The sequence below is a fragment of the Micromesistius poutassou genome, assembly GCF_964030765.1.
Source record: "Micromesistius poutassou genome assembly, chromosome: 10".
Classification (NCBI taxonomy): Eukaryota; Metazoa; Chordata; class Actinopteri; order Gadiformes; family Gadidae; genus Micromesistius; species Micromesistius poutassou.
In genome coordinates this window covers 7401724-7413249 of record NC_140280.1, presented here as the reverse complement: position 1 = coordinate 7413249, position 11526 = coordinate 7401724, and the positions used below count along the sequence as shown (strand labels likewise).

Here is an 11526-nt window from a genome sequence, read left to right as displayed (position 1 = left end):
TCCTCACTAACAGAGCTAACGATATTAGCACGGTGTCCCGCGGCGTGGACAGGGCTGTGATGGTGTGTAATGGAGCCTCTTTATGTCTGCGGGCGCTTTACAAACGACAGGGCCTTCACTCAAACGCTCGCATCTCTCAAGCCTGGCGTTCATTATGGGAACGTCTGAAAGAGCCGAGCCTGGTCCTCCGGTTCTCCTCGTCATCCCCACACAGAGGGGCCCGTCATGGAGTCGAGGGGCCGTGTATTCTCCCAGTCGACTGTGATCTAATGCTTATTATTCCACCAGCTCTATGGCTGCGCTTGTGAGGATTCTGCAAAGTGTGATTGTTGGCTTGGCCGGACCCCTGGTCTGGTCGTTTCTATGGTAATAGAGGGGGGGCTGGGCCATGCCGCGTGTCCCCCCCCTCTATAGAACGCATCTGCACTGACCCGGTGGTGAGGAGAAAGTTTCTAAATATAAAACTAGCACCCAAACACTCAACACCCCCTCCCACACACACACACACTCAGGCACCCACACACACACACACACACACACACACACACACACACACACACACACACACACACACACACACTCACACACACACACACACACACACACACACACACTCACTCACTCACTCACTCACACACACACACACACACACACACACACACACACACACATGCACAGGCAGACACACATACACATGCACACAGACAGACACACACACACACACACACACACACACACATACACACACGCACACAAGCACACACAATCGCACACACATGGAAAGTCTAGTGTGTGTGCACATGTAAAAAACGTTATGAATATAATAATACCCATACACTCACTAAAAATGCATGTGTGTGTCCACAAACAAACATTGATACACACAGACACACAGGTTTATGCACACACTTACACACACAAAAACACACATACATACACACACTCATACACAAAAACACACACACACACACACACACACACACACACACACACACACAACACAGACACATGAAAGGGTGTGCACACACATGCATAGTCACACACATGCTCATGTGTAGACACACACACACACACACACACACACACACACACACACACACACACCCGGAGATGAAGAAAGGGTGCAGAGCAGAGGGTGTGTGCGTGTGTATATAGTCTTTCATTGCTCTCACATTATAACCTTGAGGAGCGTCTGTAACGGAGCTGAGTGTGCAAGGGAGCGTGAGAGGAGTGGACACGCGGGTCAGGAGGAGAGCCGGGGCTCTAAAGAACGTCCACAAAACATCTGACAAGCTGCTTCACACACACAATGATGGAGAAGTGAGGAGAAAAGATGATATTGGGTTATTAGAAATCATAAAAGAGGAGGCTGGTTTTTTGTACTTTATGCTAATGTCATCCATTCTGTTTCATTGGTGGTGAAGTGAGGTGAAGTGGTACCATACAAGGATGGAAATATACATGTTTTAATGTTTACACTAACCTTTCCTCTCCGGAAATGCACATACAAGTCGTACAAATTAAAGCATCACTACGAGACAAAAAAACTCAACTAAATTCAATGAATCAAGCAAAAAGATACATTCTAAACGGGGGCTTGTTTGTTCCTTATTTCCAGCTGTTTCACTGCATGTTAAAGGTGTTTAACTGTCTGTTTACAGCAGATTTTTGGTTTTACTGGCTGTTCCTGGAGCGAGGGAGTGACAGTACAGAACCACACAACCCCACTGTCCCGAGGCCAAACTATAAGACCTAAAACGAGGCAATCAGGACACACTAAGTTCAAAATCAGCAAGGAGGGGTAACATGTCTGCTGAGGACTGCCCCTCCCCCTCCTTTACTCTCTGACCTCAACCCCCCCCCACCGCCCCCTCCACCCCCGGACACCCCGTGGAGGTTTCCCATGGCTTTCAAATGGATTCAATTAACTGAAAACACAAAAAAACTAATGACCAAAAGATGTGCCTTTCTAAGGAACACCAAAGGAAAACCAAAACACTTAACAACTTCACACCAGGACTGCTTTCTGACATTTTTTTATCGTTGCTTTTCAAAGACTATCGTAGAAGTTGGACTGGAAAAGAGCACGGTAGAGAGTATAAGAGTTTGGAAGTGACGGGTGGAGAAGGTGAAGCAATGTGGCGGAGAAAGCAGTGAGATGTCAGGGGAGAAGAAGATGGAGGCAGAGGGTCGGGGTTAGAAGCGGTGACAGTGAATGAGTACAGCTGAATGAAGGGAGAAAAACAAGGGAGGGTCTGACAATCAAAGGCGGCGACCGAAAGAAAAGAATGGTAAATTAGGGAAAGTGAACAATTCCTCTAAAATGGCAGTTTTAGAAACGTGTTTGTCGGTTGGTTGTTTTTTTCTCGCTCACAACGTCTTTTCACTTTGCCATTTTTTGACGAAAAACTGTGAAAATAGCTTTTGATTCTGTCCTCGGTGGCATTTGAAAGTTCCTGAAAGAGAAACACAAACAGAGGCCTGAACAAAGGCTCCAGTGTGAGGAGGAAGGCACCGTCACTGACATCGTCAATACTTTAAACAACTTGTCAATGCAGATGCTGGAGTGACTTCATTCTCTCCCATTTGTGTACAAACCCCTTTGAAAGGGGCTTGCTGGCCTGCCCATACCCCTTTATCTGGGTTCAAATGGCAAAAGCCAGCCTTTGTGTCTGGGAGAGTTCATTAAATTCATTGGTTTGACCTGTTATTTCTAGGCCAAAAGTCTGCTGATTTGGAGAAAATGTGAGCCAGCCATACGTAGTAGCCTACTGACCTCCATAGCCAGAGGAGCTCTTTTGAGGGACATTTCAAGGCTGTTGTGTGAATACGTCCATCAGGGTTGGCTCCCGAGTTATCCATACCAGAACCAATGGATTTACATCAAAAGGGAATTTGAAATCATCAAACGATATTTAGTCCCTTACCATCTTGTGCCCATTTTTTTTGTGAGGAAATAACGTGGTTGTTAAAGACTTTTTGAGAAGCTTTTAGAAACGTGGGAAACATTCTAAATGAAGTTGTTTAAACTTTCCAGAAAGGTCTTGAACATTGTTAGCTGTAACCACCATTGACAATATGAGGCAGTTTATTTGGCTATTCTCATAAGGTGCATAATGTTGGCCAAATAAAGTCTTGCTATGACTCAAGAAGTTAGTAGATATTGAAGTGTGCCTATTATTTCGTTATTTTCTTTAACAGACACCGCTTTTAATCCAACTCGCTACACACAGTGAACCATCGCACTAGGCTATCTTCTGACAGCTCTGATTCTCACGTGTGTTATGAACAAATCCTGGTCTGAAGAGCGAAAGAAGCACCGAAAAGTTGGACAATTTGGGCCATTGCTCCTTGTTGGACAATAGTGGACAAATGCCGTAAGACAAAGGACATAAACAGTCCCACTTTTTCAGGATCTTTTTGAGGAAACAGAGTTGATGTTGAAGACCGTGAAGAGCTTGAAGGAGCGGGAACGTTTTCAGACCACGTTGGAGGAAGGCATTGGGGACTGATCCTCTGCTCTGTCCCTGCATGGTCATTGACATTCTGTTGGCAAACTGTTTCTGATTGGGTGGCGAATCAAAACCTGTCCTATCTGGCCCATCTCTCTCACACACACCACACACACACACACACACACACACACACACACACACACACACACACACACACACACACACACACACACACACACACACACACATTTTTTGGACCATTCATGTTATTGCTCCTATTTGGACCAGTGGAGAATAGTGTTATAGTAATCCAACATATCTGTGTTATTTTTGCACAAACCGAGTAGTTGAAGAATATTTTCTCAACACGTGTATGAAGCAATGGTTTCTTATGCTAGAAAACGGGATACTGTGAAGTTTCCCTTTAAGAAGCAGGTAGGGCTTTAGACATTGAGAGGATGACCACAGCTAGGTGGACATTGGGGATTGATCCTTGGCTCTGTTCCATGTTTATTGACTTTCTATTGGCAAATAAGCCTGCTTCTGATTGGGCAGTTAATTTAAATATGCCCCCTCCATACACACACGCACAAAAGGCTTTTCAATACTGGACCTATAATGCAACATTATATCAAAGTTATGCTGCAGTGGGAAATTCTGGACGCTCAATTTTAATGCAAAGCCAAAACAAAAAGCAATAAGGAAGTTGGTTTTATACTTTTATTCGTTGTTTTGTATTAAATGCCATATACTGAGTAAATCTGAAGCTGTAGGTCAGAGTGAAGAGCTGTAATTTGAGTGTTATTTGTTAGAAATTCCAAAGCTACCTGTCAGCTTTTAGTGAGGGAAATGCCTCTGTCTGAGAACCTCTTGATTCAGACCTCTCCTGACTCATTTCTGGTCAGGGCATCTCTTCCCTGATAGGTTTCTTCTCTGTCAATCACAGTTGTGCACACAGTGTAGCAGTAGCACTGCCACAGATGCATGAATGCAATCATACCAAAAAAAAGGTACACATTTTTTCGACCCAATCCACCTGAAGAACCAAGTTGTAAACTCCCAAGTTCCCACTATGCTCTGAACGCATCACCGCAGCTGGTTGTACAGATACCTGCTGAGAAACATCCCCCCCCACCCCCACTACCCATCCACTTTAAGATAACAATACCTCAATCACTACACGCACTACACTACAATCATACATGTAATCCTTAAAATGAGTTTCGGTGTAGAAAGTATGGCTTAAGAAGACATTTGTAACATAACAATAATGGGGATTGTGACAACGAACAGTAAGTTAAATACATGAATTTAAATGGATACCTAAGTGAGCAAAGAAAGAAACAGGTACAGCTCTGTTGTACCATGGTACAGCAGCGCTGTACCGTGGTACAGCACTGCTGTAGGCTACTGTTCCTCTCATAAGCAAAAGCCAAGTTGATCTACGTAATACAATGTTAAAAGTTATGACATCATAAATCTATGTTTGTTATTATTGAGCTTGTATTACTATACTATATTCACTGAAGAAACACTGACCACATGTTCTTCTTTGTGTTGTGATTAAAGTGATAAAAGTCTTTAATAAATTATATTGTGTATCAAAGACACAAGTATGAAAATATTGAATTTCTTGCCTCTTCTATAATTTACAACAGCAACTACAAAAACAAGAAAACACATTCACAATATAAATAATAATTACCAATATCATAATAACAAAACAATATTATACTATATATATTATATCAACAGTATATTGAAAGTCAATAATTATAAATTCAATTCATTTCATATCAATATATTTTCTGTCTGTAAATTCCTTTGAATGGAACAAGATTTATTAAAAAAAGTATATATCTCTAACATATTTAGTTTTAAAAAAATCAAAACCAAATGCAGGTTTGAGTTTTGACTCACCTGTCAGACGTCATCTTGTCTAACGATGAGCAGAGTAAACAATGAGACTCACACCATACGCCTTTAATGTAATCACAACCTAATAATCACGTCTCTTTAATGTGATGTGTGCCTCCCACTCGCTTGCTGGAACATGAGCTCACCGATGGCAGGCAGTGTATTCAGAATAAATATGACATTATTTTACATATAATCCTGCCAGAGCAATTATGGTAATGAGTCACTGATGTCACTTATCTCCATCTTCATGTTTACCCGACCCACATAGTTCTGTCAAATTGTGATTTTTAAATCACCCCCTCACTCGCTCACTGCAACTGCTTCTCTCTCATTATCTCTCACCCCTCGTTCTCCAATGATTATCTTCCTCTCTAATCGCCCCTCGCTCCGTCTCTATCTCCACCCATCTCTCCCTCTCTTCAACCGTCTCCATCCCTCTCTCAACCCATCTCTCTCTCTCTTCAACTCTCTCTCTCTCTCTCTCAACTCTCACTCTCACTCTCTCTCTCACACACACACACACACACACACACACACACACACACACACACATACACACACACACACACACACACACACACACACACACACCATCTTTCTCTCCTTCTCCCCCTCTCTCTCTCTCTTTCTCTCTATCTTCATCCTTCTCTTCTTCCCTCCCCCACTCTTTCTCTTTCTCACTTTCCTTCCCTCCCACCATCTCTTTCTTTATTTCAATTAAATCCAAATGGTTTATTTGATCTAACATATAAATCATTTATCAAAGCAAAATGAGCAATGAATATTCTATCCACCCCCCCCCCCCCACCCCTCTCTCTCTATTTGTGTGTGTGTGTGTGTGTGTGTGTGTGTGTGTGTGTGTGTGTGTGTGTGTGTGTGTGTGTGTATGTGTGTGTGTGTGTGTGTGTGTGTGTGTGTGTGTGTGTGTGTGTGTGTGTGTGTATGTGTGTGTGTGTGTGTGTGTGTGTGTGTGTGTGTGTGTGTGTGTGTGTGTGTGTGTGTGTGTGTTTGCGCGCGCGCGTCCCCGTGCGTGCTCACACCTGCGTGCGCGTCGCGCCACCCCCATATCGCCCCATTGAGCCGGTGCTTGTTGACTGTTTATGTGTATGACTGGTGGCTCTACTGGTCATATGAATGATAATCAGCCTTTTGTGCGTCCGGAGCGCAAGCGACGCGCGGAGCGGCGTAGCGGCGCAGGCTGTCGGGCCCGTATAGAGAACGGAGGCCTATAGCCCGGGGGGAAGATTAGCCTTAGCCGGCGCGCACCGGCCCTCTGTGTCACGTCGCCAGTCACAGAGCCCATCCACAGCTGGCCCCCCGTACCCCTCAGGGACCTTAAATCCTGTTACACTGTCAGCTAAAACCATCATTTGTATTAGCGATGTGTGGGTGTTTTAAGTGTGTGTGTGTGTGTGTGTGTGTGTGTGTGTGTGTGTGTGTGTGTGTGTGTGTGTGTGTGTGTGTGTGTGTGTGTGTGTGTGTGTGTGTGTGTGTGTGTGTGTGTGTGTGTGTACATATTAAGCGAGGGGGATAGTGTCTTAAAACTATGAATAATTCATAGTGGAAAGAAAAGGAGTTATTGACTACATCTCCATAAACAGACTGCTCCCTTTTTGTCACCGGGCACGAGATGTGTTGAAATAATTACATTAAAGCGCATGAAAATGTGCTCCTCCATACGGCGCAGCTTTATCACCCGGGATGGGTGTGAGTGACGGCGATTGTTCCCGCTTAATACTCATAAATAATTTACAATTTAAGACACATTGTGGGGGTATTCAAAATATACCCCTTTTTAAATATTCCTAATTTATTTATCATGGCGTCAGTTGTATTTTTTACCAGATAAGTACTGTATAAACGGTTGGTGTACATTGCGTAATCTCTTTGTGTGTGTAGATGTCGTGGGTCTACAGCGGGCCGTGTGCGTGTGTGTGCGTGTGTTTTAATACGTGTTATGTGGGGACTTAGCAGGTCGCACGATTCTCAACCATAACCCGGCCGCCGGCCGGAATACAAAAAGTGAAATAAATAGTCGAGAAAATATGTGAAAATATACTAAGAGTCCTATACTATACTACAGTCCATTACGGTAATATGAATAAACGGGATAATTTATTTCTGGGTTTGCCACCATTACGCACCGTGCGTCGTGGAGCGGTAACCCGTGTGGGGTTTTATCTCGGTAACAACAAGTGATTCTGGCCAATGAGATGCTTTGCACTTCAGCCTCGCGCCTCCAGAGGGAGGTCAGGTCTATTTGTCGGTCTCCAGTCGGGCTGGCAAATTATTAGGATGAGCCGCTCTGCGTGACGACTCGAGGGACCTCTATTGATATCCACGGGGAGACCGCTGCGTACATCATTAGAAAATTAGGCCCTTTGGTCAGATCAGCAATAGGCCTACGGCACCACGCCACACACGCACACACACACACACACACACACACACACACACACACACACACACACACACACACACACACACACACACACACACACACACACACACACACACACAGAATAACCGCACAGTTAAACACACAAATAATGGTGCATTTACAGGCTTAAGATCACAATCCAAACAAACAAGACAGACAATCATATTGAAATCCAACACATTATTATTGTATATAGTCGTGAACAAATAGACAGTTCATGAGCCTGCTCATATGAGCAGAAGATACAGGAGCCATACAAAACAATGTGCAGGTGCATAAAGAAATTTACCAAATTTGGAGGAATGAAGAATAATTTGGGATGAATATGCCTGCAGGTCGTTTGCGTAATGGTTAAGCTGCTTCTTAATTGTAGTATTCTTTGGATTTAAATTACATGACTACTGTTTCGACCGACCTCGGGCTGGTCCAGGCTGTGGTGGGTCTGGTGCCCCTCGACGCGGACGCGTTGTGGGCGGAGGGATCTCTCCCCTTGTGGGCTCGGTTCTCAAAGTGATTTCCAATGTAAGGAAACTGGAAAGCCTCCCGGATCTTTCTTCCAAAGTCTTCACTATTTGCGACCCAGTTCAATTGGATCGCAAAAGTCCCAGTACAGTCGGAATGACTTGTTCGAGAAATGATCCTGAATATCTGAGTGACACAAAGCACCTAAAAACAAACTTTAGATGATCTATTACCAAAATTGATTAGAATCTGACAACACATACCCAAATAGCCTGTCTAACCTGGGCCTATATGGGGACATTATCTCAACTATTTGTTTATCTAGGTTTTTTTTTGACATTTTAACACCGTGGTTTAAACTAGGCTTAGGAACGCTTTAAACAGTATTGTAACACATGGCAACACGAGGAGAAATGAAAGGAATTCGGCTAAAATGAAAAGAAATGTCATTTTGCTCCTAGCCCTGGTGTCTTTGAAGGTGTTGTTGAGCAGGGCCCTAAAGTGAAAGAAAATGTTTTCCTATTACTTAATTCAGGCCGGGCGGGGCGGGGCCCTCCGCTCGGGCCCTCTGACAGAGCGCCCTTTGTGCGCCTCTATCCGCCGCTGTCACACACTTTAATTCGAGTCTCTTTCTCTCTCATTGAAAAGTCCCCACAATGACATTCAATAAGGGCCGGCAAGTGAAAACCTGGTTATTTTTACATATTCTTTCCCCGGCCCGGCAGGGGCCCGGGCTAAGGAATTAATCACTGAGCATTGCCTTCGGGGATGACTTGTCCTTTTTTTTGTGGCCAGAAATGACACATTAACCCTTAAATTAATACACATTTATACTGAATACGATTTAATTCATCAACAGCGACGTTTATTTATGCCGGGCGACCAAACGGCCCATCACTTCAACTAGAGCATTGAAACGTGGCTTTAAAGAAAGGGTTAGGCCTGCTTCTGTGTGCTTCCCAAAGGGTTGAATCTTATTCTAGATTTTAATGAAGAGATTAGTGTTAGTGACAGCCCCGCAAGACAAACAACATTTAACGGAGAAACGTAAACGATGGGATAAAGCATGGAGTGTCAGATCCATCAGGGGCCACGCTGAGAATCCCCGTGAGAACTGGCCCCTGGTGTCTAAGTTAGGGACCCCAGATAGAGAGAGCGCAATAAGACGCTCTTTATCCATATCTAACGCACTCCATTTCAAAGACCCAACCCACTCCAAATGCATACGGCGCCCTTCCCAAATCTCGCTTCAATGTATTCTTTCGTAAACGTGGGCTTTATCTCTGATAAAATAGGTGATAATGAAAAGGGAGGGGGGGTATCGGGTAGTGCCGCCTCTCGCGGTGTGGGTGGGGCCGACAAGAATAGACTACATTATGCAGTTCATTTAGTTAACAAGTGAAATAATGGGGAAGCGTGCAGTGGGAATGCCAAGAGAAAAGCAGCGACCCCATTGAGAGCTCTCACCGCATCACCGCGTAACCGTCACATGTCCGGAGCCGCGCGGCCCCGCCACCGGTGCTATTTAAGGCGCGCGTCGCTCTCATCAGCACCAGTTCGCTGTCCACTCTCTTTACGCGAACACTCCACACCGCACTGACGACGCACGCTACGACTCCTCTCCACTCTTTCTCCACACACACACAGGCGCACGCAAGAGAAAGTTTCCACTTTTTCCTGTCAACATGCCGAGGTCTTTCCTGGTGGATTCGTTGATTTTAAGGGAGGCCAATGACAAGGGCAACGAGAACAGCCCGCCTCTGTTCCCGTACGCGGTGCACTCCGGCCACCACCACGCGTTGCCGGGCTCCTGCCACTCCAGGAAAGCAGGGCTGCTGTGCTTCTGCCCTCTGTGCATGGCCGCGTCGCAGCTGCACCCGTCCCCGCCGTCCCTGCCTCTGCTCAAGGCCTCCTTCCCCGCCTTCGGCTCGCAGTACTGCCACTCGGCGCTGTCGAGGCACTCCTCGACCAACGGCGCGCACCTCGGCCACGGCCCGGGGATTTACCAAGCCACCTACTCCATGCCCGACCCACGGCAGTTCCACTGCATCTCCATCGGTGAGTTTGAATGATGGTTGATTGTTTTTGTATGTGCATCACTTGGATATGAGTTAGCAGACCAGGATGAGCCAAACACTAGCCACGCACGCATTTGTCGCAAGTTGTCGTTGTGCATTTATTTTTGGGGTAAATCGTCATCTGATTGTGTGACTTATCTCGTGTTCTTTCCTTCCTTTTTCCTTCTCACAGAAAGTAACAACGCCAAACTTCAGAGCAGCAAGCGCATGCGCACGGCCTTCACCAGCACGCAGCTTTTGGAGCTGGAGCGGGAGTTCACCTCCAACATGTACCTGTCAAGGCTGCGGCGCATCGAGATCGCCACGTACCTGAACCTGTCCGAGAAGCAGGTGAAGATCTGGTTCCAGAACCGCCGGGTGAAGCACAAGAAGGAGGGCAAGGGGAGCGGACACAGGGCGGGGGGCGCGCACAACTGCAAGTGCTCGTCCGCACGGTGCTCGGAGGAGGAGGAGGAGGACAGCCCCGTATCTCCGTCCTCCTCATCAGAGAAGGACGACGTGGACCTGTCCGTGTCCCCGTGAGATCTACGCTCACACGCACGCACGCGCGCAACCACACACACACGCGCGCGCGCGCACACACATAAACAATATGCGGTTACCGTAAAACTTTGAATGCAGCCAAAAAAAGACTGTTACTTTTGAGTGCAGTCGTCTGTACATAGGAAGAAAAAATATATATGAACAGGGGTTTCTCTGACTTATTGTATAGTTGAATACATGTTGTATGTTTTCTATGTAGTTTTTTTTAACGGTTTGTAAATTTGTTTTCGCCAATCTATCTAAGGCTATGCTAGAAAAATGTGTAATGATGAACAACCCAAATGAAGAAAATGAATTGGAAAAAGTTGTTTAGTTTTGGGAAGAAAGCAGTATTTTGTATTGATGTTAAAAACTAGATTCACTCTGTGTGTGGATGGTACAAAAGTAGGATTCCTGACATTACGGCATTGTCGCCACAACACTCTGAAATTATATCTTCAGTGTCATTAAGAAATATTTATTTATTTAAAATGTTACATGAATAAACATATTTCTGAGAAATCTACCCTTGATGTTGTCGTGTCAATCAAACATACCCTTGATGTTTGTCATGTCAATCAAACGTACCCTTGCGCACCACTGGGAGCGCGCACTGGGCGCGCGGCCGCGAACCAGAGACTTTGACAAC

At 45.3% G+C, this 11526-nt stretch overlaps 1 protein-coding gene across 1 annotated transcript; it reads left to right on the top strand.

Moving 5' to 3' along the window:
- Window positions 1–9962: 9962 nt before the first annotated feature.
- Window positions 9963–10877, top strand: gsx1 (GS homeobox 1; the record flags this gene model as incomplete). The annotated part of the gene is made up of 2 exons (XM_084474603.1): window positions 9963–10335; window positions 10528–10877. The coding sequence occupies 2 exons, from the start codon at window positions 9963–9965 to the stop codon at window positions 10875–10877; spliced, it is 723 nt and encodes a 240-aa protein (XP_084330729.1).
- Between the last annotated feature and the right edge of the window lie 649 nt (window positions 10878–11526).